Source organism: Chinchilla lanigera, unplaced genomic scaffold (assembly GCF_000276665.1).
Source record: "Chinchilla lanigera isolate Chin_1 unplaced genomic scaffold, ChiLan1.0 scaffold00069, whole genome shotgun sequence".
Lineage (NCBI taxonomy): Eukaryota > Metazoa > Chordata > Mammalia > Rodentia > Chinchillidae > Chinchilla > Chinchilla lanigera.
The window spans coordinates 5,256,204-5,280,940 of record NW_004955470.1 but is presented as its reverse complement, the minus strand read 5'-3'; the positions used below and the strand labels follow the sequence as shown (position 1 = coordinate 5,280,940).

Sequence of the window (24,737 nt, the reverse complement as noted above, 5' to 3'; positions counted from 1 at the left end):
AACAGGCAGATCCTGGTGTGACTCACTGGAGAACAATAGTTAAGTCATAATTTATTTTCATCTCTTTCCCAAGAAAAGGGGAAAATGATGAAATGTATAGGGAATGTAAGAAAGGGCATCATAAGGGGGAACGGGATCAAAGATCGCACATACCCCCGTGCAGTTAGCTGGTGCCTTTTGTGAACCAAAGATTGAGGGCTCTTGCGGTCTCTTGCAGGAAGGAGGTAGATCCTAACTCATCCCGAAGGGGCAGCTAACCTGCCTGGGGAAGGGGAATTGAAACCGAAACCGGAAGGATGAGGAGGAGTAAGACCAGGGAGAGCAGGCAATATCATGTTCGGGCAGGGGAAGAGCGTGTGCAAAGACCTGGGGCTGACAGCAGCGGACAGCGGGGCTAGGCCTGTATTTCTGCCGTTGTATCAGGGCCTCTGGCTGGGATCCAGCCCACCTTCCCTTCGGGTGAATTTTAGATCCACCTGCGTTTACATCGTTCTCATTCCTGCCTGTGTGTCCCATATCCCCAGCTGCTTCTTCTGATTCTTGTTTTAGTGGGAGTTTTCTGGGAGCAAATTCTATAGTCTTCTTTTACGAAGTGCCTTTCCTTTATCCTTTTCTTTTTCTGGTCATACTTTTTCCCCCCCAACAACTTTGTTGATGTGTGATGTATATGTCATACAGTTTACCTGGTGAAAGTGTACCATCAGGGAATGGGTTTGAAGAGCTGTGTACCTATGAACCCAAGTAATTGTGGAACATTTACATCTCCCCAGAAGGAATCCTGGGGCTTGTTAGGAGTCACCTCCCACTCTCCTTCTCCCCCCCAGCACCACACTCCCCAATTACAGGCAGCTCTTACGCTATTGTCTATCTCTATGGCTTTGCCAATTCTGGACAATTGATATAAATGCAAGTGCACAGTGTATAATCTTTAGCAACTGTCTTCTTTCTCTTCTCAAAATGTGTTCAAGGTTCACAGCATTCCAGGCTACAACCCCAGTGACCCACCTCTTCCGACAAAATCCCAGCTTTGTATCATCACTGGACTAATGCACTAATCATCCACCGGATGATGATCACACCTCTGTGACCCAACTGCCTCCCAAAAGCCCCATGTATGAGAAATGAGGTTTTGGGGGGACATCTGTTCCACCGCTGGCCACCAAAAGACTCGTGCATGTCCATTTCAGCAAAATCCATTTAGTCCCTCTCTGAGAGTTGCCAAAGTCCTAACAGTTTCAGCATTGTTGAAAAGTCCCAGTCCAGAGTCTCCTTTGAGACTTAAGGCAAACTCTTAGCTATAAGCCCCTCTAAAAACCAAAAGAAAGTTAGACACTGCCAGCATACCAAGACACAAGGTAAACATCCCCTTTCCAAGAGATAGGGATATAGAAAGGAATGGGACCAAAGCAAGACCGAAACCCAGTAGGGCAAACACGAAATCATGTCGGTCCATGTCCAGTACCCTGGGCAAATTGTCGGGAGATGTAACTTCAGAGGGCTTGGGCGGCCCACCCCTAGGACACGGCTGTGGTTGTAGCCCTCAAGGGCTCTCTTGGGCCAGCTTCGCTGCTGTTCGTGGCTTTCCTCAGACATTCCACATTCCTGATTTTCCCAGCATCCTGGGGTCTCCGCTGCACTTGAGGCTTCACTCTCAAATCATGTAGAAAACAAAAAATGGAGTCACAAACCAGTGTTCCAACACTGGCTTTTGTGATTCCCCTGCATATACCTTTATTGAGATCTTTATTTCTCCATATTGTACCTGTGGACCCAAGTTGATTGCTCATTCCTTGAGAAGACCAGGAACTCAAGAACAAGTTGTTGAGGCAAAGACCAAGATTTATTTTGAAATCTAATAAACCAGAGGTGTAAACTATCACCAGCAGAGACCATCAGAGAGCAGGCACCAGGGTATTTCCAGATTCCAGGGTTGGGGACAAATTTGTATCACCTGAATTTCCAACATATGGGCTGCTGTTAGGAGTTCACTGATATTCTAGGTTCTGTGAAGGAAAAGTTACTGCTTAGAAAGTCTTATGACTCATGTCTATTCCCAGGAATAGTTACTTCTGCAGTTAATTGTTAAGATACAAAAGATATCTTTTCCCCAGAGAACAGGGAAAGATAGCAAGAGACAACCTCCCCTCCGCCTGCTCGCCTCCCCAGGACCAGGGGGAGCTGGAGAAAAGTAGCTCCCGCCTCCGGGCAGGGAGAGCGCATGCGCTGGAGAGCAGGTTCCGACCTGTGAGATGCCTCCCTGGGCAGTTTTATCTAGAGCCGAGTAGCCAGAGGCTGAAAATGTAGTGCCCGGCCATGTGACTTCAAAATTGGTGATTTTTTTTTTTAAAGTAAAATAAGGGCGGGAGGAATTTTTAGGTTTCTCCTTGGTAATGGTATGACTTCACCAGTTTGTTTCCTGTCATCCTCCAGGGGCCCCTAGCATCTCTTTCAGAACAGCTCTAGTAGAAATGAACCGCTTCCGCCTTTGTTTATCCAGGAATGTCTTTGATTTCTCCCTCACTTTTGAAAAAACGTTATTTTATTTTTTATTAGTACATATGTGCACTACATAGTTGAGTACGTTTATCGTGGGCGTACATACACAGCTTACTTCTTTATTGTCCCCTGCCGCTTCTATTCCTGCCTGCTCCCCCGACTGTAGTTCTCTTCCCTATTTGAAAAAGCTCTATGTCTAATTTTTCTTCAATTCTTTTTAAAAATCCCCTTTTCCTTTCCTTCCCTCCCCATTTCTTGTTGTCCTTCCTGTTTGACAAAAATGACCTCCCTACTTTCCATTACCTATCCTTTATTTTCCTCTTTACTCGTATTTTGAGTTTTTCATATAAGAGAAACCATGCGACATTTAAACTTGTGTCTGATTTATTTTACTTAACATCATGATCTCGAGGTGCATCTATTTACCTATGAATGCCTCTAGTTTACCCTTCTTTACAGCACAGTTGTACTCCATTTATATAAACACCACATTTTCTTTATGCATTGACTATGTCCATTCTTCATCCAATGACTATAACAGGCATGGAGCTCTATCTGTCAATGGGCACATACACTATTTGCAAAGAATTAGCTATTATAAATTGTGCTGCTGGGCATAGCAGCCTGTGGGTATGCAAGTAGCACAGTAGTATAATGACTTTTACTCTCTGAGGAATGTTCCCAGAAGGGGATTAGCTCGGTCAAATGGAATTTCTATTTTAGTGTTTTGAGGAATCGCCATACTGATTTCCATAGTGGTTTACTAGGTTTCATTCCCACCAGCAATGTAGAAGGGTTCTGTTTTACCTGCAGCCTTGCCAGAATTTGTTATTATTAGATTTTTTTTTTTTTTTGATGATAGCCATTTGTTTGGGGTAAGATGGTATCTCACTGTTCTACTTTGCATTTCTCTAATGGTCAGCAATGTTGACAATTATTTTATGTATTTATTGGCCATCTGTACTTCTTTGGATAAGTGTCAATTCAGTTTGGTTGCACAGTTTTTGACTGGGTCTTTTATTTTGGGGGGGTAGTTTTTTTGAGTTCTTTATATATTTACCTATTAGTCCTCTGTCTGAGGAATAGCTGGAAAATTTTTTTCCCATTCTGTAGATCATCTGTTCACTCTTGGATGTTTCTTTTGTTGTACAAACACTTCTTAATTTGATCTCATTTGTTTGCATTCTTTTGTTTGTTTGTTTGTTTGTTTGTTTGTTTCCAGTACCGGGAATCGAACTCCTGACCTTGCACTTGCCAGGCAGGCGCTGTGCTGCTGAGCTAAATCCCCAGCCTCTGATCTCATTTGTTTATTTTTGGTATTATTTCTTGTGCCACTGGAGTTCTGTTCAGAAAGTCCTTGCCTGTGTCTATGTCTTCAAGTGTTGTCCTGATTTTACCTTCCATCAGATTAAGTGTTTCTGTTTGAACATTTAGATCTTTGATCCACTTCAATTTTAGCTTATGGTGAGAGCTATGGGTCTAGACTCAGTCTTCTGTATGTAGATATCCAATATTTCCAGCACCATTTACTAAAGAGGCTATCTTTCCTCCCATGCGTTTTTGGCCTCTTTTTTATTTTATTCTGAGACAGGAGCTTGCTGTGTTGCTTAAGCTGGGCTTGAACTTGCAGTCTTCCTGCGTCAGCTTCCTGGAGTGCTGGGATTGCTAAAGTCATTTTTTTTTTTTTTCACTCTGCTTTCTCTAAGGCTGACCTTGTGTAGATTAGTCCACCTCTTCTGGCTGCATAGGGAAAAGTGCGCTAAAGGCTTTTCTGTACTCTCTGAAGCTAGATGAATTGGTATCCAAAAATCTCATGGGATGCTCCATTTGTCAGTTGCCTTTGTGTGTAGAGCAATGACTATAACAGGCATAGAACTCTTCCCGTAAAACCTTCAGTTTCAAGAGGGAGGTGAGCTCACTAGGCATCTCCCAAGTTCCAAGAACATCCTTGGGGAGTACAGTGAAGGGGAGGTGCAAGAGGCCACAAAAGGATCTTCCGGGGCCCTAACGGTGCCTGGAGAGTGAGTGTGGGAGTAGCCGATCTGTAGGGAGGACAACAAAGCTTTCATCCATAATCAAACGCTTGGGTGCACGCAGCTACCATGCAGACATTTTTCTTTGTGTGGTGCAGGTAAATACAGTGGGTTCAACTTTTAAAATACCATATTAGGGCTGGGGATGCAGCTCAGTGGCAAAACCCTTGCCTAGCATATGCGAGGCCCTGGGTTCGAGGCTCAGTAATGTAATAAATAAATAAGTGAATACTCTTCGTTTTCTAAGCATCGTGCTCTGCTGTGAGCTGAGAAGGAGCCAGTGGTCTCAGGGTGTGGAGAGAGGGAAGGGGCGGTGTCCACATCCAGACTTCAGGGACAGGACTCCTCTGGATTCTCAGGGGACCCGGGTGCACCCCAGTGAGTGCTGTGCAGTGCAGAGGGGGCTGGAGGGGAGCAGCATCCCAGTAAGTGAATTGGAACCGCTGAAGAGGCCCCTCGGGTCCACCGGTAGTCTAAAGAATAGGGTTTCCTTGCCGGGGACTTGGAGTTGTCGAGACAACGGGCAGATGCTGCGGCTTGGGGTACCTTGAGCACGGAGTTCCTGAGAGAAGCGCTGCAGTCCCTGCGGACTCTGCCCACGGTCCTCCAGGACCTGGACGTGTTTCCCTCGGTCCCAGCAGTTTGAGTCCACCGGGCTGTGGGGACTGGGGAGCTCTGGGGTCGGCTCGCCCGGGACTGGCAGCAGTGACTCAGAAGTGAGCTGTTGCACAGCGACACTGCGTCTTCCCTGCTGCCGGCACGGGCTGGCTGTGTGCGCCGCACACCCGTCTGTGCGCAGATGGGAACTTAGGGTGCAGCCAGCGCTTACTGCGCTCTGCGTTCTGGTCCCGTTGAATTAAAGCGTTGTTATCACTCTTGGTATGTGAGGGGCTGCAGTCAGTGCTGGCAGATGTTGGGGTGCAGATTGAACCCCAGGACAGACATCCTGACTTGTAAGCCTTTGCTCTTTCCTCTGCACTGCAGCATGCGTTTATTAGCACGAAGGTGTTCGGAACATAAAACATGAGCAGGTGCCGAAGCCTCCCGCGTGAGGTGAGCCCCGTCTGCTGTCCCTTTGTTTATCCCTAACTTTTGCGTCCATGGTCTGCGGGCATCTGACGGTGCTCAGCCTCCATGGGGGAGGGTAGAAGACCCCTCCCCCCCCCCTCCTGCACCCTCTGCCCTGTGCTACTTTCTTTATATTTTACATAACATCTTCATTGGGCTAAAATTTGCATACCACACAGTTTACAAACTGAACGTGTGCGATTCAGTCGATTTCAGCATATTGACAGAGTTATACAATCATGACCACAATCAAACTTCGATCATTTTTGTTTTCTCAAAACAAAACACTCTATCCAATAGCTGTCATCCCCCAGTCTCTCCCCTACTGAATCTGGGCAACCACTGAGCTACTCTCTATGTTCATAGATTTTCCTACTCTGGGAGTTTATGTTTTTAATTCAAAATAGACCACGCTAATAGCAACAATAAAGACCTTAACATATCAAAAGAAATGGAAATCCTGCCAAGTGAGCTGTCACACCCTATTAGACTGAAACTAGAAATCGACAACAGAAACATACTTAGAATGCGATAATGTTTTCCCCTTTTTTCCTATTATCTGTCTTTTTATTTTATACTTTATATAGTAACTTTTTCATATAAGAGAAACCACGTGATGTTCAAGCTTGTCTGTCTAAACATTATGGTCTTAAGCTGCGTCCATTTCCCTACAAATCGTTCAAGTTTATTTTTCCCATGGCAGAGTAGTATTCCACTGTATGTAAATACCATATTTTCTTTATCCGTTCATCTGTTCATGGGTAATAGGCTGCTTCCAAGATTTAACTGTTATGAACTGTGCTGCTATAAACATGGGTATGCATACGTCACCGTGATATGATGTTTTTAACTCTTTGGAGAAAATACCTAAAAATACAATTCCTATTTTTAGTTTTTCGAGGAATTTCTGTACTGATTTCCACAGTGGTTGTATCAGCTTACACTCCCACCAACAATGGAGAAGGGTCTCTTTCTCTCCGCAGCTCACCAGTATTTCTTATTGGTTAATTTATTAATGATGCCATTCTTTCTGGGTTGAAATGGAATCTTAATGTTGTCTTAATTTTGCATTTCTCGAACGGTCAGTGGTGGTAACATTTTTTCATGTATTGATTGGCCAGTTGTATTCTTCACCTGAGAAATGGCTGTTCTTTTCAGATGCCCATTTTTTATGGGATCTTTTATTTGGAGGGAGGGTCTAATTTTTTCTGAGTCCTTTAATATTCTAGATGTGAGTCCTACCAGCTAACCCTCAGCCGGTAAAAACATTCTCCCCATTGTGTATGTTGCCCCTTCATCACAGTCACATTGTGTGACCCCAGGAAAAGTGACTCTGAGCCTCTGGACTACAGCAGGTCAATGGGGCCACTTTCCACACCGTGCACGCCCCGTGGAGGGAGGGAGGGCGCCTGGGTGTTCTGTGGTGCGGATGCGGTGTGCGTGTTTCCCTGGGCCCGTGCACTCACCCGCATGGCTGTCAGTCTGCTTTGCAGTGAGCCAGACAGAGCGTAGGGTCCGCTGGCCTTTCAGGAGGGGCACCAGAGGGCACTTGGTGCCAGTTTTCACATGCGTTGGCCCCCGGGACAACAGGGGTGTCTTTGCTCCATAAATTTGAGCCCCGGGATCTTTGTTGTGTCAGAGGGATGGGTGGTGGCAGTAGCAGAATCATCTAGGGGTCTGCATTAGTCAGAGTATATAGAGAGCCCTTCCTGGTCCTCATCACGTCCAGGAAGTTTATATTTGTGATCCCATGGAAAAGTTACTAGAATTCTAGCGAGTTAATTCCAATCTACCGCTGCCAGAACAACCCATGAGAAGAATCAGGACACTAAGGATATTTGTAGTTGTGGGGAGCCAAGGGGTCCTAAGTCCAGCTAGGAGGATGGCCACCCGGAACAAAGGTCTCAACTCAGGGCCGAATCTGGGTTTTATTAATTCATGAAGAAGGGAGTGGCTTGAGGATGAGTGACTGTGAGAATGGCGGGAAGTAGGTGAGTGCCATGAGCTGGGCTAGGTAGGAGGCCTGAGGTCACCTCTGCCATGTGCAGAGAGGTTATGCGGGAAGAGTCATCTGCATAACACAATTCAAGGCAGTATGTAATGTTTTGGGGTCGGTGCTTCGGCTCGGATGTGTAATCATTTATGCTTTGGGAAGTCATAGCCTCTTACTCAAGACTCCATCCCAGCCAACGGTGTAGAGCGCGGCTGTCCCTCCCACCTGGCTCGCACGTTTCCTGGGAGCTACAGGGTCGGTAACACTTACCTGTCACCTTGCTTCAAAGACTACAGGTCAGGGTCGGGGACATAGCTCAGGGGCACAGCACCTGCCTGGCAAGCTTGAGGTCCTGAGTTTAATCCCAGTACCAAAAAAAAAAGAACAGAAAAGAAAAGAAAGTGAGAATTATGGGATGAACATTTGAAGCAAGGGGAAGTATTTTGAAGAGAATTAATGGCAATGTGTATTTTATTGTAATCATTTTAAAAATTCATATATTCACTGTATTTTTTAATCATACCACATATGGCCTCATCTCCAAACTCAGAGCATTCGGGGCTGGGGATTTAGCTCAGCGGCATGGCACCTGCCCGGCAAGCGCAAGGTCGTAAGTTCGATTCCCGGTACCAGAAAAAAAAAAAACTGAGAACATTCAAAGTTCTTGGGGGATAAATAGGATAATTGAGATGAGACACTCTACACTCAATAAGTAATTTGCAGTTGTGGTGGATTCCACATCCCAACAATGGAGAGTTCTTGCACGTCTGTCCACCTCAGTGGCAGCTTCAGGTGGTACCCAGGTCAGCAGCTGGTGACTCCTAAGTAGCCCTCACCTTTTCACTCTCTTATTCCCCACTTTTTCTTTTTCCATTGCCTCTTGCGCCCATGCCTTGTGGTACCCCTCCTCCAGTAATGTCACTGAGCCACAAGACTAAGGTGTCCGGAGGGTGCTGACTAATTCTGACATTTCGTGGGGGTGAGAGAGGCGCCCTTTCAGAGCACCCAGGTTTTGGACAGGGTCACCAGCCTGCAATGATGTAGTCGCTCTGCTGTTTGACCGCACAGTCTGTTACTTTGACAGTGAATACAGATAGTGAAAACAAGGCAGTTCTTTCAATCCCAAAACAGTGGTCAAGAATTTGAAAAGCGCTATTTCTATTCCGTCCTCATTTTCTATATAACGATAGCATGAGCGTGAGTCAGATTTGGTGAGGTTCCAATAAAGAGTTTTTGGCAGAGCTGACACAAGACCAGAAGCCAAATTGTATGAAAATTGAGAACTGAAGCTGGCGAAGCTTTCTTTCAGCTTTTAAGGAATTAGCCAGGAAAGAGGACAGACACTCTGACACTGTCGTTAAAGGAGACCTAAATAGTAGTTGCAACTCTGGCACAGGCCCCTGCCTGTTAAATTTCTTCTTCTTTGTATTTACCCTGTAATTTTCTTTTATGTGTTGTGTACAAGTCATAAATGTGAATTGCTTAATTAAGAATTGGAGCCTCCCTGTTTAAGTGTGGGGATTCAGAGTCTCTCCCAGGAAGAAATAGCTTTCTAGATGAACTGTGTGTATTGTGCATAAGGTGTGATCAAAACATACAGTGGATGTTTAAATTTTATAAATTACTACAGTACAAGATACATTGTCATGAACCCCCTCAGAATATTCTCCCTTGCTTCAAATACACTTATCTCATCATTCTCACTACTTCCTGCAGCAGTTCTGGAAGTGGTCTTTCCTGAGTGTCTTTAGTTGTGCTGTTGGCTGCCTTGATGTCCCGAATTGGTTCAGAACATTCCCTTTCACGGTCATTTTGACTTTGTGGAAGAGCCGGATGTTGCACAGTGCCAGATGCAGAGAATCGGGTGGATGAGGATACATGTAATGATTTTAGGAGTCAGCCCTTTGGCTGGATGGTGCTCAGCACCAGCATGCCCTGTGATTTTTTTTTAAATCACATTTCATAAACACACTTATGAAAGAGGACTTTTAGAACTGCTTCAGAAAGTGGCAAAAATGATGCGACAAAGAGCTTTGAAGCAAGGGAGAGGATTTTGAGGCTGATGAATGGCAGTGTGGCTTTTGCCATAATCATTTTAAAAATTGAAACCTTCATATGTTTTGGTCACATTTTGTAGAGAGTACACAATTTGAGGTCAGGTATGGGAGACAGGGACACGGAATGCTCAGTACTGTGTGGCAGAAGTACAGACGAGGAAACATGTATTTGATTTCCGTGAAGAGTCAGAAATTTCTGTTTAGAAAGAAGCCAGATCCATCTGGGTGAACTGATAATAGCGTCTGGGATCTTTTGCTTGAAAATAATCTAGTGAGTGGGGTGTGGTGAAGCAAATGCAGTAGGAGGAGCCATATGCTAGGTTCCTCGTATGTTCTGTGTTCTTTTATACGTGCTTGGAAGTTTTCGAGAAATTCAATGTAAAATATAAAGTGATATCGCAGTATGATGTAGCCATTAAAATCACACCTATCAAGAATTCTAATACGGTAGTATAAATTTAAAAATCAGGCACTTAAACTTCCTGATGTGTGTGCATGTACACAAAGTAGTTGCACAGAAAAAATATTGGAAGGAGATTAAAACATTAACTGTGGTTATCCCTGCTGGCAGGATTATGGGTGAGTTCTATTCTCTGTATTTTCTAAACTACAATAAACGTGAAAACAGTATAACTTCTCATCATTTGAGAAGAACGCTTTGGAAGAAAGAACCTGATTGCATTGTGTAAATGGCGTGGTCCTGTTTTCCACTAAATTGCCTCAGCTGGTAATTAGCAAAATGCTCAGGTGACCACCGACCTTGGACCCGTGGCTGGGTTTGGGGCCTGTATTGTTCTGCACTGTGCCCAGGCTCTGTCTTCGCAGGGGTGTCTGTGGGCAAGGTCAGGGGCAGAGCAGGCACCGCCGCCATTATGTTGCTTGATAGCTTCTGTTCAGCATGGCCCTTTAACTTGAATTTCCCTCTGATTTTAGTGAGCTGGACATGATTTCCACGAGGGTGATGGACATTAAGCTTCGGGAGGCTGCAGAAGACCTTGGCGAGGACAACACAGGTAAGGCCCGGGTTTCCCACAGCGAGGAAGAGCCTGTGGTTGTGGGGCTGGCGGGAGAGGCTGACAGAGGAGACAGGGCGTTGGGAGAGGGAGTGTCCAGGCCCCAGCGTGGTCAGACACAGCAGGCCCTGCGCGGTGACTGGCATGCATACACAGTATTCAAGCTACTCGGGGGCAGCATTCCTTTTGTTCTCTGCAAATACAGGGGATTTTAATATCATTTTCCTCATCCGGGAGGTAAACACGTCTCCATGTTTGACTTCAAAGGAAAAAGGGCTAAGTGGATTCATTTGTCATCCAAGGTTACCCAAAGGTGTCAGTCGAACAAAGCACAGGAAAGGCACATCAGCCAGAAAAATAATTACATCAAGAGAGAGCCTTTGACCGCTCTCTCTGGTGACTTTTATTCTCCTTCAGGAGGCCATTCCTGAGCTAAATTCTAGGCCTGTGAATCATTATTTCAGAACGGAGTCCAGTAGTTCTCCAGTTGTGTGACTGGGTCACTGCTATCCATAAATTCTGTTTACGTCTTCATACAGTTGTGAAGTTGATGTTCAGAAACATCTCTCTCCCCACGATGTACCTTTTCTCTAGATTAGCTGTTTATCTTCCCCTTATTTCGTCAATGAAAGCCTCCAGCTCTCTTTTAAAGTCAAAATGCCAGTAGTGATTTTCTTTGATTTAGTTCAGGAAGAATAGCTTCCAGCGGTATTAAATTCTAGCCCCTAGCCGCTAGCTTCAGATACTAATTTCAGAAAAGACTTTAGTTTATATATTATAAATAGATTTTCTTGTTCCTGTGTATTAGAATCACTTTTTCTCTGTCACACTTCAATAGGTACCAAATGAACCCAAATATAAAGTAAGGGTTTTTTGTTTTTTTTAAGATTAATACTGAGGAAAAAAAATGGAGTTTCAAATGCCCATTGTGCGACCTTGGATTATTACTGATTTTAAATAAGAAAATAGTTTGAATAAGTGTTTCATTACCCTGAAACAACCTCAATAAATGCTAATGTAGGGTACTTACAGAGATCACCATGGAAAATCAGTTTTAGAACAGGAAGAAACTAAGTGTTCCTTTCTCCCCCACCAAATAATAATGAGCCTAATGTTTTTGCCTCAGCCCTCTCCCATTTGAAATTAAGAATTATTTAGATAAGAAATTCTTTGACAGCACTCAGGAGGCTGAGGCAGGAGGATCACTGCGAGTTCAAGGCCAGCCTGGACTACAAAGTGAGTTCAAGGCCAGCCTGAACTGCATAGTAAAACTCTGTCTCAAAAAGACCAAAAAGAAAGAAAGGAAGGAAAGGAGAAAGGGAGAAAGGAGGGAGGAAGGGAAGGGAGGAAGGGAGGAAGGGAGCAAGGAAGGAAGGAAAGAAGGAAGGAAAGAAGAAAAGAAAGGAAGGAAAGAAAAAAAAGAAATTCTTTGAAACTATTTTTAAAAATAAAAAATCAGAAGTGAGAGAGAAATGGTAGCCCAGAAAGACGAGGAAGCACAAGATCTTTTACCAGTCTTAGAAATTTTAAATTTTAGTTTTATGTCCTCATGGGGTGGAAGGGGAGAGAGGATGAGTAAACAAAGTGCAGGCCCTGTAGCAGGTGCACTGCCGGGTAAAAAGCAATAAGCCAGGTGCTCAAGGAGCTATAGATTCTCAGTGGGTGGGAATCATGGATCAGCCAACGCTGGGTGGATTGCAGCTTACATGTGTATCACTTGGGTAATCAGAGAACTTCAACCTTTAGTAAGTAGAGCACTGACACCGGGTGTAACCCCAGGTGCTTTGCAGAAGCAACAATCGTCTCCAGAGGAAGGTTCCTTCCATCCGTCTGTTATTGTAGAATGTAACATTTTCAGTTCTAAGACAAGGGCACACTCAGTGATAACCAAACATACAGGGCAGCGGGGCACCATGGACAGGAGCCAACATGCTGTGAGTTGAATTTTGTCCCCCTAGCAGTCCTATGCTGAAGTCCCCAGCATCTGAGAATGTGCTCTTGTTTGGTAATTAGTGGGCTCCAAATGCAGTGTGAGTGGTGTCCTTATCCAGGGCAGAAATATCAATGGAGACACCCAAGAATGGACAACAGCCTGTGGACAGGGAGCAAAGCAGGGCTGGTGCAGCCACATGCTCAGGACACCAACGCTTGCTGGTAAATTGCCAGAAGTTCGGGAGAAGAAATGGGGCAGACCTCTGTGTCGCAGGCTCAGAAGGAGCCAGCCATGCCAATACCACCTTGATTTTAGCCTTCTAGACTCGGGAGCTATGAGACAGCTCGCACCTGTTGAAGTCACTCAGCCTGTGGTACTGGTACAAGTGATAACAGACCCTGAAGGCATAAATACAACAGTGACCAGATATATGCTATAAAATATATGCTATATGCTATAAAATAAGTATATATAATTTTTGGAGCTAATAAAAGTGATCAAAACTATCTGGAATTCCCAAGAAACCGTAAAAAGCAATATGTTAACCAACCATGGCAATAAGACAAGAAAACAAAACAAAGAAAGAAAGAACATAATTAGGGAAAGAAGAAGTAAAACCCTTGGCAGATGATACAGTTATTGAAAATATACATAGAAATATAAAATCTTAAATTTTAATAAATCTTAAATTTACATTATAAAATTTAAGTTTAGGGTTGCAAAATATAAACTCATTAAAAATCAGTTATCTTTCTGTACATTAGCAATACGTAATTGAACATTTGAAATATTTTAAAAGCACCAAAAATTTGAAATACTTATGTCTATATCTAACAAGATATATGTAACAGTATATGCAAATAATTGCTTTAAAATCGAACAGAGACCTAACTAGATGGAGAGAGAGACCATGTTTATGAGCCAGAAGTGTTGCTGAGAGGTCACTTCACAAAGCAAGCTACAGATGCCCTGTCTAGTACATAGAGGTATAGAGCATTGTTTAAAAGACGGATATGGAGCTCTGGAATACTGTTAGCTTGATATTTGGAGCAGAAATATTGACCAGTAATCATTTTTTATCTTCATGAATATTCATAAACCTTGTATGTAGGAAAGAGCCAAATCTAGTGGAACAAAATGAAAATAGCCTATGGAGGGTTTGCTTTGAAATAGCCTGCGGGAGGTGGCAAAGGGTTGGTAAATACGAAGCAATCAACACCCCGCAGAAAGTATTTGCAGATATTGGCACACTGACTCTAAAATTTATGTGAAAAAGCGAAAAACTACAAGAGGTAAAACAGTTTTGAAAAAGGACAAAATCGGAGGACTCATAATATGTGATCTCAAGACTTAATATCAACTGCTGTAATTGAGAAGGTGAGGCACTGGGAAAAGGATAGATACAAAGAGATAAACAGATCGGGATGGAGTCCAAAAGTAGACCCACAGAAATACGATCAGTTGGTTTTTGACAAAGTTAGAAAAGCTATTCAGTGGGAAAAGGGTAACCTTTTCAACAGATAGTACTAGAACAACTGGATACTCATATAAAAACAATGAATACTTAACTATATCTCACAGAGTATATATAAAAATTAACCCAAAATGTGTCATGTATTTGTTTACAAAAATGTAAAACTCTAAAGCCTTTAAAAGAACGCATAAGACCAAATACTTATGACCTAGGATTAGGTAACAGTTTTTAGATAGGGTCTCTCAGTCCATGAAAGAAAAAATTGATCAATTGGATTTCATCGACATTTAAGATTTTTCTCTGTGAAAGCCACTGTTAAGAAAATAAAAATACAAGTTAAAGTGTAAGAAAATATTTGTCAATTACATTTGATGAAGAACTTCTTACATATACTTTTTTTTTTTTTGTCTTTTTGAGACAGGGTCTTGCTATGCAGTTCAGGCTGGCCTTGAGCTCACTTTGTAGCCCAGGCTGGTCTCAAACTCACAACAATCCTCCTGCCTCAGCCTCCTGAGTGCTGGGATTGCAGGTGTGCGCCCCCGCACCTGGCTCTACGTCATATACTTAAAACTCTCAAAATTCAAACAGAAAATAAATAGACAGAAAATTGTAAAAGATGCTTTCTCTAAGAAGATGCACAGATGGCAAATAAACATATGAAGAAAAGCTCAACATCTGTAGTGATTAGGTAAATTAAAACGCCAAGGAAACACACTGAACACCTCCCAGAATGTCTTAAACAAAACAAAACAAAACCCAGTAACAAGGGCGAGGAGGACGCATTGCTGGTGGGAAGACAGAATGGTACAGCTGCTCTGGAAAATTTTCAGACATACACAGCCTATGACTCAGCAGTCCCACTCTGAGGTGTTTACCTAAGAACAATGAAAATGTGTGTTTACACAAAAACCTACAGCAGCTCTATTCATAGTTGCTGAAAACTGAAATGCCAAGTCCCCTTCAGTTGGCTGAGTCCACACAATGAAATGCTACTTGGCAATCAAAAGGGACAAACTATTGGTAGACGGAATGACGTGAATGAGTCCATGTATGAAAAACTCCAAAATCAGAAGGCTACGTACAGTCCCACCCAATGTATGTGACATTCTGGAAGGAGCCAAACTAGGAACAGGCGATATTAGTGGACACGAGGGGTTACAGGTAAGGAAAGGTTTGACTACAGAAAGGCAGCTCCAGAAAACTTTGACAACTGATGTTCTGTAGAGTTTTGCAACTTGATTGTGGAACTTATTATGCAACCCCATGTATGCTAGAGGAGCGGTGAGCGCATGGGTGGGAACATATTTTTTAACAATCAGAATGAAAATAGTGGGACATAAAAATGGGATTCCGGCGTTCAGGAGCCCTCGTATTGACGCATCACAGAATGCATAACACAGTCAGTCAGTAGCTGGTGACAGAACGGGAACAAAGGTGAGACTTCAGGCTATGAGGGAAGTGACTGATGAGAGAAGAATCAATGAAAAGGTCAATTAACCCAAAAGAAGACAAGAAAGGACGTTTAGAAAACACACCTTGGATGGTAGACTTTTTATTAATATATCTACAATGAGCATAAGTAGATTGATTATATTAGTTGTTCCTCTTAAGAATTAAATGCTATCAGATTTGATTTCTGACACTCTAAATATATTAATTTAAATACAAAGATTCAGAAAAGTGAGGGTAATAAAAGTGTATGAAAACATACTTTGATACTAGACAAAAGGAGATGACAAAACTATATTCATAGTAATCAAAATAAAATTTAAGAGCTGGGTGTAGTGGCACACACCTGTAATGCCAGCCCTTGGGAGGCTGAGGCAGGAGGATCTTCGCGAGTTCGAGACCAGTCTGAGCTACAAAGTGAGTTCAGGGCCAGCCTGAACTGCATAGCGAGACCCTGTCTCCAAAAAAAAAATTTTTTAAGGCAAAAACATAATTAAAATAAAGAGGGTCATTTCACAAAAGAATCAATTAGCAAGAAAATAATTTTACATTTTTTGTAAACTAGAAATTGATAACTAAAAGATAAATAAGAAAATCTACACCATGGGTTAGTTTCGCTCTCTGTGAAATTGGCAATAAATGTATAAATAGATGATAATTTGGCAACACAATTAAAAAGAAAAAGATTTTATTCTAATTAACAGGTATAGAACATGGAAGAAAATACATTATTTTCAGCATCATAGGAATGTGTACAAGAAATGTCTATATAGCTGGGCATGGTGGCATATACTTGCAATCCCCACTCTCAGGAGGCTGAGGCAGGAAGATTGCCACGAGTTTGAAGCTAGCCTGGGCTAAATAGTTCAAGGCCAGTCTGGACTGCATAGCAAGATCCCACCAAAAAATTGTCAATATGATAAACCATAAAGCAAGTCTTCCCAAATTTGAATGGATCAAATCATTAAGAAGCTATTATCTTACCACATTACAATTAAGCTAGAATTCATTAACAGAAAAATAATTAAAGTCCACAAGTGGTTGGAAATGAAGACAAACTTTTCTAAATAACCTGCTGATCTAAGAAAGCATCATTATGCCAATTAGAAAATATTTTCAACCAAACAATGTTGAAAACACTACAGTTGATAATATATGCATGCAGCTAACACAAACTGAGAGGGAAATGTATTGCCTGTCAATGTATAAATACAGAAAAAGCCTGACAGTTAGTAAGCTAAGTGTTCAAGAGGTTTGTTTAAAAAATAGCAAAGTGAACCTGAAAAAAAAAAGTGCAAGAAAGAAGAGTAAAGCTGAGAACGGAAATGGCTGTAATATAAATATCCCATAGAATTAACAAAGCCAGATTTCTTTTTTTTTTTTTTTTTCATCTTTTTGAGACAGGGTCTTGCTATGCAGTTCAGGCTGGCCTTGAGCTCACTTTGTACCCTAGGCTGGTCTCGAACTCGAAATGATCCTCTTACCTCAGCCTCCCAAGTGCTGGGATTACAGGCGTGCGCCACCACGCCCGGCCAAAAGCCAGATTTCTTATGGGTGTGTACAGCTGGCAGACCCCCGGTGCAGTTGATCAAGCAGGAAAGAGGCGGCACGGAGGAACCGGGTGCCCCATGTCCGACCGCAGGAGAGGGAGGGGCGCGGTTTGCTCAGCCTTGCGGGACTGTTCCTGGGCCAAAGCCAGGCGGCGTCCTGGCCAAACGCAGACACTCAGGAGTCTTTTGAACTCGTAAACTCTCGGGGACACCCAGTCGTTACTGATATGAACATTGTGTGACTGTAAAGAGATTCTCACTGGGCGTCAGAAAGAACTTAGTTCCCTTTGGGGAGACGCTCCCTTGGTGCCTGCTGAAGTAGTCCTAAGTAATTCCCACATAAAGACAGGACCCCTAAACTTTCAAGGGAGAACTCACGCAGAAAAAAAAGGTCCTGTTTTATGTTTAAAGGGCTTCCGTGCCCGAGGATATTCACTCAGACAGCGTCTTTAGCTAATTGCTCTAGCAGATTTGTTGGTGCATTAGCAGTGCACGGTCACCTCTGACGTCACACACCTGGGAGGAGAGGAATGGGCTGCACTGCTCTTTCAGGGCTGTGAGGTCTTGGCTGTGATAGAACCTGCGGATGAGCATGCAGGGCGTATCAGAGCGATGGTCACGGAATCCCGCTTCCAAAGGGTTGCACACTGTGACGATCCAGGAAGCATGAGCTGCTTCCTCCGCGGGACGGCCACTACTTGGCCATTTGTATCATCCGGAGTTGTTTGTCCTGGTGCTTGGCGTGCCTTGCCTGTGAGACTGGCCTCCTCCCATTGCCCTTTGTGCTTTGTCCACACTAGATAAAGCATTTGAAATTTATTTTTAAAATAATTTGAATCACTTAAAGTATATGTATGGTGGAATATTATTCAGTCACCAAAAAGGGATGGGTATGGTATTATTTGCAGCAAAATGAGTGGAACTGGAGCAGGTACACTAAGGGACAGAAGTCAGATGCAGAAAGGCAAATAGCAAATGTTGGCCAGACTGTATGATCTGATTACTAGAGAGTCTGAAGGGTGGCAGGGAGGGAGGTTAAATAGCTAGCAGGTACCCAGTTGCAGAGAGAAGTAGTAAGTGCTAGTGATCCACAGCACGGTGTGTGGACTTTAGCTCCCAATGACCTAGTGCACATTCTGTGAATAATTAGAAGAACTTGAAGGCTCCCAACACAAAATAACAATACTGAGATGGAGGTGTTAGCTACCCTGATGTGATGGAGCTATACTGTATACACGTGTTGAATTATTGCATTGTGCTTTGTAAATATGTGCAAGGATTGTATATTAATTTTTTTTTAATTTAAGGTGATTGGAAATGTTAACTACCCAGATTTGACCAGTATACTCTGTACCGTGTGCCAGATCACCACACCGTACCCTCTCAGTGTGTGTAGTTAAAGTAATGCTTAATTCTTCTAAAAAAGGAAATGTGTAGCGGGTTATCACACAGCCTTTCCCTCACCGGGACTTTCGCTGATGCCTGTGTGCATTCCAGACATGACGGCTTGACCTCCTGTGCGTCTGGGCCGGGGTCCCACAGCGGCCTTCTCCCGGGATTCGTTTCTGAGCACACAGGTCTAGCGCACCGGGCACTTCTGAGCGATCAGGGGGTCAGCAAGAGGACTGAAGCCTGGCCTGCCGCTTCCCGCCCCGGGCCCGGCGCATCTCACTCTGCACACAAACGCAGCTCCTGCTGATGGCTTTGTATTTTAAATCTACGTAGGAAAGAAAAAATCCAAATTCAAAACTTTTAAGAAGTTATTTGGGAAGAAGAAGAGGAAGGAATCACCTTCGTCCACAGGAAACAGCGCCTGGAAACAAAATCCCGCCAAGAGCGAGGTCATTCCCATCGAGTCCGGGCCGGTGGGCTACGACTCCGAGGATGAGCTTGAGTAAGTTGCTTTTGCATCCATCCAGCTGGTGCGCTTCCGCCTGGAGGGGTGGGGCAGGGACGAGCGGGCCCCGGGGAGCCTGAGCCCAGCACAACTCCATGTCCAGGTAACTGCACCCTGGAAGGCCTCCTTCCCTCCTACTAATCCCATTACGGCCCTTCCATACAAGGGAGGTTTCCTGACCTTTCACACACAAGGATGGAGAAAGTTGGAGCCGGGGAACCTCGCCAGGTAGTTGCCGTGTGCCGTGTGCCGTACATATTAAAAGTCCAAGCTGGGTACAGCAGTGTATGCCTGTCATCTAAGCACTCTGAGAGGCTGAGGCAGGAGGATCACAAGTTCAAGCCCAACCTAGGCAACATAGCTAGTGAATGAGATCCTGACTCAAAATAATTTCTTTTTAAAGACGAGGGATATAGTGCAGTGTAAAGACCCCACGTACAGAAAAATGAAGTCCACTGTAACTGTGGCAGGAGGTACTATGTGTCCGCGTATAAATAAGTAAAGTAAGCCTTGGAGAACCTGCAGAGCCTGTCCACCATCGTACAGCTGAGAGAGGCAGGGTTGTAGGCCTCGGTTTATTTAACTTGAAACTATCTTGAGGGTGTGGATTACTATACTAGAAAAACACATTTCTCTAAACTGAGCACCGGGTAATCTAATAAGAGCAGTTTTTTTGGTTTTTTGTTTTTTGTTGTTGTTCTTGTTGTTTTCCGGTACCGGGAATCGAACTCACGACGTCGCGCTTGCCAGGCGGGCGCTGTGCCACTGAGCTAAATCCCCAGCCCCTAATAAGAACAGTTTTGCAGAACAGAGAGAAAAAGCCTTCCTGTGATTCAGTCTTATCAAAATTACCCACAGACCATTTGGAAGCACAGACCCAATGGGAATGAAAATTGGAGGAGGTCCAATGCAGGGATCCTTATGTTTGCAACCTGTATATCATCAAAATACAGTTCCCAGGCTGGTAGTGTGGTCACAGTCATTCCTGTGACCAAAGAGAAGAGAATTGGGTCTAACGCTTTGCCAGCTTTTGTGCTTTCTTTTCAACACTGGCCCTTGAATTTGAGGATAAAACTCTTGCGAGAGCGTGGGCGCCCTTGGGGTTGGGGAACAGCGCAGCCCAGGTGGTTCTGGTTCCAGCTCCAGCACTGGCCAGGGTGTCGTTCCCTCCTGGTCCTTCTCTTCTTCCTCCCCGCCTGTTTTTACACTGACCACTTGGTGGCAGCAGATGACTGGACAGGGATGGTTCAGTATTCCTTCTTTCGGTTTTTTCCTGTTGCCAGCAGGGGGCAGGAGGGCTCTCCTTGCTCCTCGTGAGCCGGGGAGGGAACGCGCCGCACACATTTCTTCTCCAGCAAGCTCAAACCTGCGGAAGCCAGGCACAGTCTTGACTGCAGGACTGCTCGTTCCGTGTCCTGGTGTGCAGGGACCCCTTCCCCGCGGCCCCACCTCCTCGGGACGCACAGTCTTGTTGCTGGAGACAGGCCTGGAGCGGCCCCTCCGGCCCCCGACAGGTGCACAGCCAGGGGAGAGACGGCCCACCCGCTCAGCCTCTCCTGCTCGTCCCAGGAGCCCGGGCAAAGTGGGGCAGGCCCTTCCGATCTGCCTGTTCCCGGCATCGAGCAGGCAGCTGGTCTTGAGTGACCGGAAACGGTTTCCCAGGACTGATGGTCCCGGGAAAGGAAGCTCGGGCGTCAGGGATGATGAGGCCCAGAAAGTAAAAGTGACATTTTTGAGAGCAGCGCTGAGGAGGAGACCAACTCCCGACACTGTTCTTGAGCGTCTAGGAAAGTTCTGGAAGCAGCTTCTCCTCCATGGCTGGGGGCAGAACATGTCCATGTGGGAAGATGGGTTAATGCTGGCAGATCAGCGGGCCCTGTGCCTGTGTGGCGACACCTTCTCTCACCTCCTCCTCCTCCTCCTCCTCCTCCTCGCTTTCTTACATGGTTTGTTGGGACAGGGTCTCACTATGTAGCTCGGGCTGGCCTCCAAGTCACAGCAGTCCTTCTGCCGCAGTCTCCAGTGTGCTGGCAGGACAGGCGGTGCCACCACACCCCGTTTAAGAGCTGATCTAGGCAAAGACCCAGGATAATCCCTCAGTACCGCTTCCTTCGTTTTTGTTATTTTTTTCCCCATACCAGGGATCAAACCCACGGCAGGCAAGTGCTCTACACTCAACCCCAGCCCCAGCCCCAGCCCCAGCTTAAATTTCATGGCTAACAATTTCTCCCACCCACCTCCTTCTGCTTCCTGTCGTTGATCTCACAGAGGATCAGGCCCTTGGCCCTGCAGAATGTCCCACGTTCTGGGCTTTCTGTCTGTTGAAACAGTTGCAGTTGTGCTGGTGTTCTCTCAGCTCCGTGTGAACTCCGACATCCAGAGGTCTGACTAGATTCAGGTGCGAGACGATGCCGCGTCTGCCCTGTCACAGCGATGTTGCAAGGCGCATACGTGCTGGCTGTCTCACTTGTGGTGATGCTGAGACCAGCCCTGGGGTGCTGGGGCTCAGTGTGACCACCCCCCGCCCAATCTTCTTCACATAACTCTCTCAATGCATGCTCATTACCCACTTTTTTTTTGTTTGTTTGTTTTTTTTTTTTTTTCCGGTACTGGGAATCGAACTCACGACCTTGCACTTGCCAGGCAGGAGCTGTGCCGCTGAGCTAAATCCCCAGCCCCATTACCCACTTCTTGCATTGCAAAGAGTGATTTTTCTATTTCCATCACTCAATTCATGTTTCTGTGAAGAACTTTCCTTCCGCGGCTCCCTGGCTGCCCAGAAATACAGTCTGTGCAGGACAGGCAGGAGGACTTGCCTCTCCTTTTATTGATTTGTCCTCAGAGAACAGACCTGGTACCCGAGCAACTGCCATTGGTGACCAGTGACTTTGGGGTTTTCCTTTCTCTTGAATATCACTGTGAACGCATTGATTTTTATATATTTTACTTGCTTTCCTCTGTAACCACTTTCCCCCCAGTACTGGAGGTTTTGAGACAAGGTTTTACTAAATTTCCCAGGCAGGACTCAAACCTGTGATCTTCATACCTCAGCCTCCCTAGGTGTTGAGAGGTGTGAGTCAGCATGCCTGGCTCTTATTCAATTTTATGCTCAAGTTGTCCCTCCTCTCCTTGGGCTATCAAGGGTCACTTCCAGTTCCTCTGGGGATTCTTTTGGCATAAGCAAATTCTTCTTTGAAAGCTCCCTTGCTTTCTGGCACGATGAGAAATCCCAGTCCGTGTTGCACTTTTCCTGGCTCAGACCTGGAAGCAGGATGCGCCTCCCGCTCTTTGCATGGGCTTTGGTTTGTTCCTTACATGAAAAGGATTCACTGACCCATCTGCCAGCCAGGAGTTAGAATTGCTAAATTGCTGTCACCGCGTCTAGACTTTTCTGTGGATGTAGCTTGGAAATATGTTTTTATTTTTAAGAGAATAAGTCATTAATTCACTGGGATTTCTAAGTCAAGTTTAATAAGGCAATATTTTTACTTCCTTGAGTCTATTCTCTTTTCGCTTATACTGGAAACCTTAGATTTTAAGATATTAATTTGATTGCCTATTTTGGTCATCCTATGGTATAATAATTTTATTTCCCCCTTTCCCACACAGAGATCCCATACTATAAACATTGTTGTGCATTAATTTTTAAATCAGGAATACTGTTAAAGAAACTGTAGGGTGAAATTTGATGTTTGTTTTGGTTGTTCTTAGAATTTATCTTCTCCTGGAGGTGAAATGAAAAGTCTTTTGGGTGTAGAGTTAAAGTCACTGGAAGTAATTCCCTTCTCTGTGTAGTTATGTTAACAACCTGGTGGAACATTAGGCTTTTCTGTTTTTGTTTTCCAGTTTTAAAGATTGTTTTATTTCCCTTTTTGCTTGCTCTTGTCTTTCGTGTACATAAACTGTTGACGTAGCTCCCAAGACAAAATTATAAATGCAAGGACCTTTATACCCTGTTTCCCATCTAGTTCTTTCCCTCTCTCCGAAAGGAAGCTGTTCTTATTCATCACTTACCCTTCTAATTCTATGTTTTAAAGTGTAAGCAAACGCTTAAACCTATGGGAATGGTATAATCTGCACCCACGCAGAGATATTCCTTGCCTGCGTGGTTAGCCGCTGAGTCCTCCGTTGCGTGATGTCTCTGTTTTATTTCAGCAGGCGCATGTTGAGGGACCCGTGGGTCATTTCCCACTTCAGTACTGCTGAAGTGAGCGGCCTGATGCACACAGCGTGTGTTTTTGCCACTGTGTCTCTTTGGGGGCCTCCTCCTGCTGTCCCGACTCTGGAGGTGTCTAAGCTGTGATCCTGGCTGCCCTGGGGTGTGGCCATGAGCTCTCTGCTGTAGGGGACATGCAGGTGTGTGGGGACCTTGTGTGAAGAGCTGCCGTTGGCCGGAAGAGCTGGGTTTCACACTGGGCTGATTCCTTCCTAGAAGCGTGAGGACAGCCTCAGGGACCTCGCTACAGCCTCGCTTGCAGGCTAGAAAGTGTCATGAAAAGCAAACACCACCTTTCCTCTGCAGTGGGGCAGGGCCACTCCTCAGAGTCCCTGATGCCCCAGGGGGTCAGGATGCCTGGGGAGGATGGGATGGGATTGGTGGGCACAAGATGCCAGGGCACGAAGAGGGGGCTTTCCTTCCTTTACCGCAGGTCTCAGTCATCTCCTTCCACCAATTGTTCAGGCCGCTAGGAAAATCTGACAGCGAATTCCCACATCCTCTGAGGGCATTGTATGAATGTCCTGTGGGTTAGTTCCAAATCAGACCCTTGCGCTGGGGAAGAGGCAGGGATGGTGATGACCAAAGCACTGGCCATCTGTGCTCCAGAGCACAGGCGCGGAAGCTGGGTCACTCTGATCACAGACTCTGCCGGGTCACCGCAAGAGGATATGGCCTTGCAGCCACTGCATCCGTGGATGGTGTGGACCACCTTAGGAGGACGCAGTGCAGATGCAGCCCCAGCTCACCCAGGGGCTGCGTGTTCACCCACACGCTTTGACCTTCTCTCCTAGGACACCCAGGGCAGGTGTCCGCAGAACCCAGCCAGTCCAGCCCTTTGTCTCTTGTCTTGGACCTCACACCTCTTCAGAGCTTGGCTTTTCCACTAAAAAAGGAATTCACACAACCTTCTATCTCTTGGGAAAATTCCCATCTCTACAGTGCTCCTAACAGTAGCCCGTGGCATTTGTCACTGAGGGGATAAGCTGAGTCAGAAGGGTCAGAAGCTTGCTGTGTGACGTGCCATTACCCCACACTCCTCTGTTTGCACCCTGAGGACCCTGGCTCAGTGGCAGATGGAGGTGGGCAGAGTCTCACAATAGCTCTTTCATCCTAGGGAGTCCAGGGGCACCCTGGGCAGCCGGGCCCTGTCACACGACAGCATTTTCATTCCCGAGGCGGGACAGGACCCTGCTCGGCCTGTGCGGGTGTTTTCCCAAGAAAACGTGTGTGACCGGATTAAAGCTCTGCAGGTAAGTGTTCCCTTGACGGTGTCACAGTGTGTATGTCACCTACCAGTCCAGCAGTTTATAAGAGATTTCTGCTTGGTCTATTTGATATATTTGAAGTTGATATTCAAAGGCACACCACAGCTCTCCCACGACACGCCATGGTAGCTACCCTGGACCTTTACTCATGCTGAGTGGCAGCTTGGATGGACACAGAGAGGTGACACCAAGAGAGCTGCTGGTGGCCATCCTTCCGTTTCTTCCCTCCACGCCACTCGAGGGTGTTGGAGACATTTCCTGAATGAGAAGGGAGCAGGGAGGTTGGTTGA

The 24,737-nt window shown here is 45.2% G+C and overlaps 1 protein-coding gene across 5 annotated transcripts in view; it reads left to right on the top strand.

Moving 5' to 3' along the window:
* Positions 1-24,737, top strand: part of Kiaa1211l (KIAA1211-like ortholog) — a 115,777-nt gene that overhangs the window by 62,595 nt on the left and 28,445 nt on the right. For all 5 annotated transcript variants that reach the window (XM_013522807.1, XM_013522805.1, XM_013522806.1 and 2 more), the window contains exons 2-4: positions 10,581-10,660; positions 18,792-18,960; positions 24,297-24,432. In XM_013522807.1, the coding sequence (XP_013378261.1) occupies positions 10,591-10,660; positions 18,792-18,960; positions 24,297-24,432 (375 nt within the window). In that variant the 5' untranslated portion in view covers positions 10,581-10,590. The remainder of the gene's footprint in view (positions 1-10,580; positions 10,661-18,791; positions 18,961-24,296; positions 24,433-24,737) is intronic.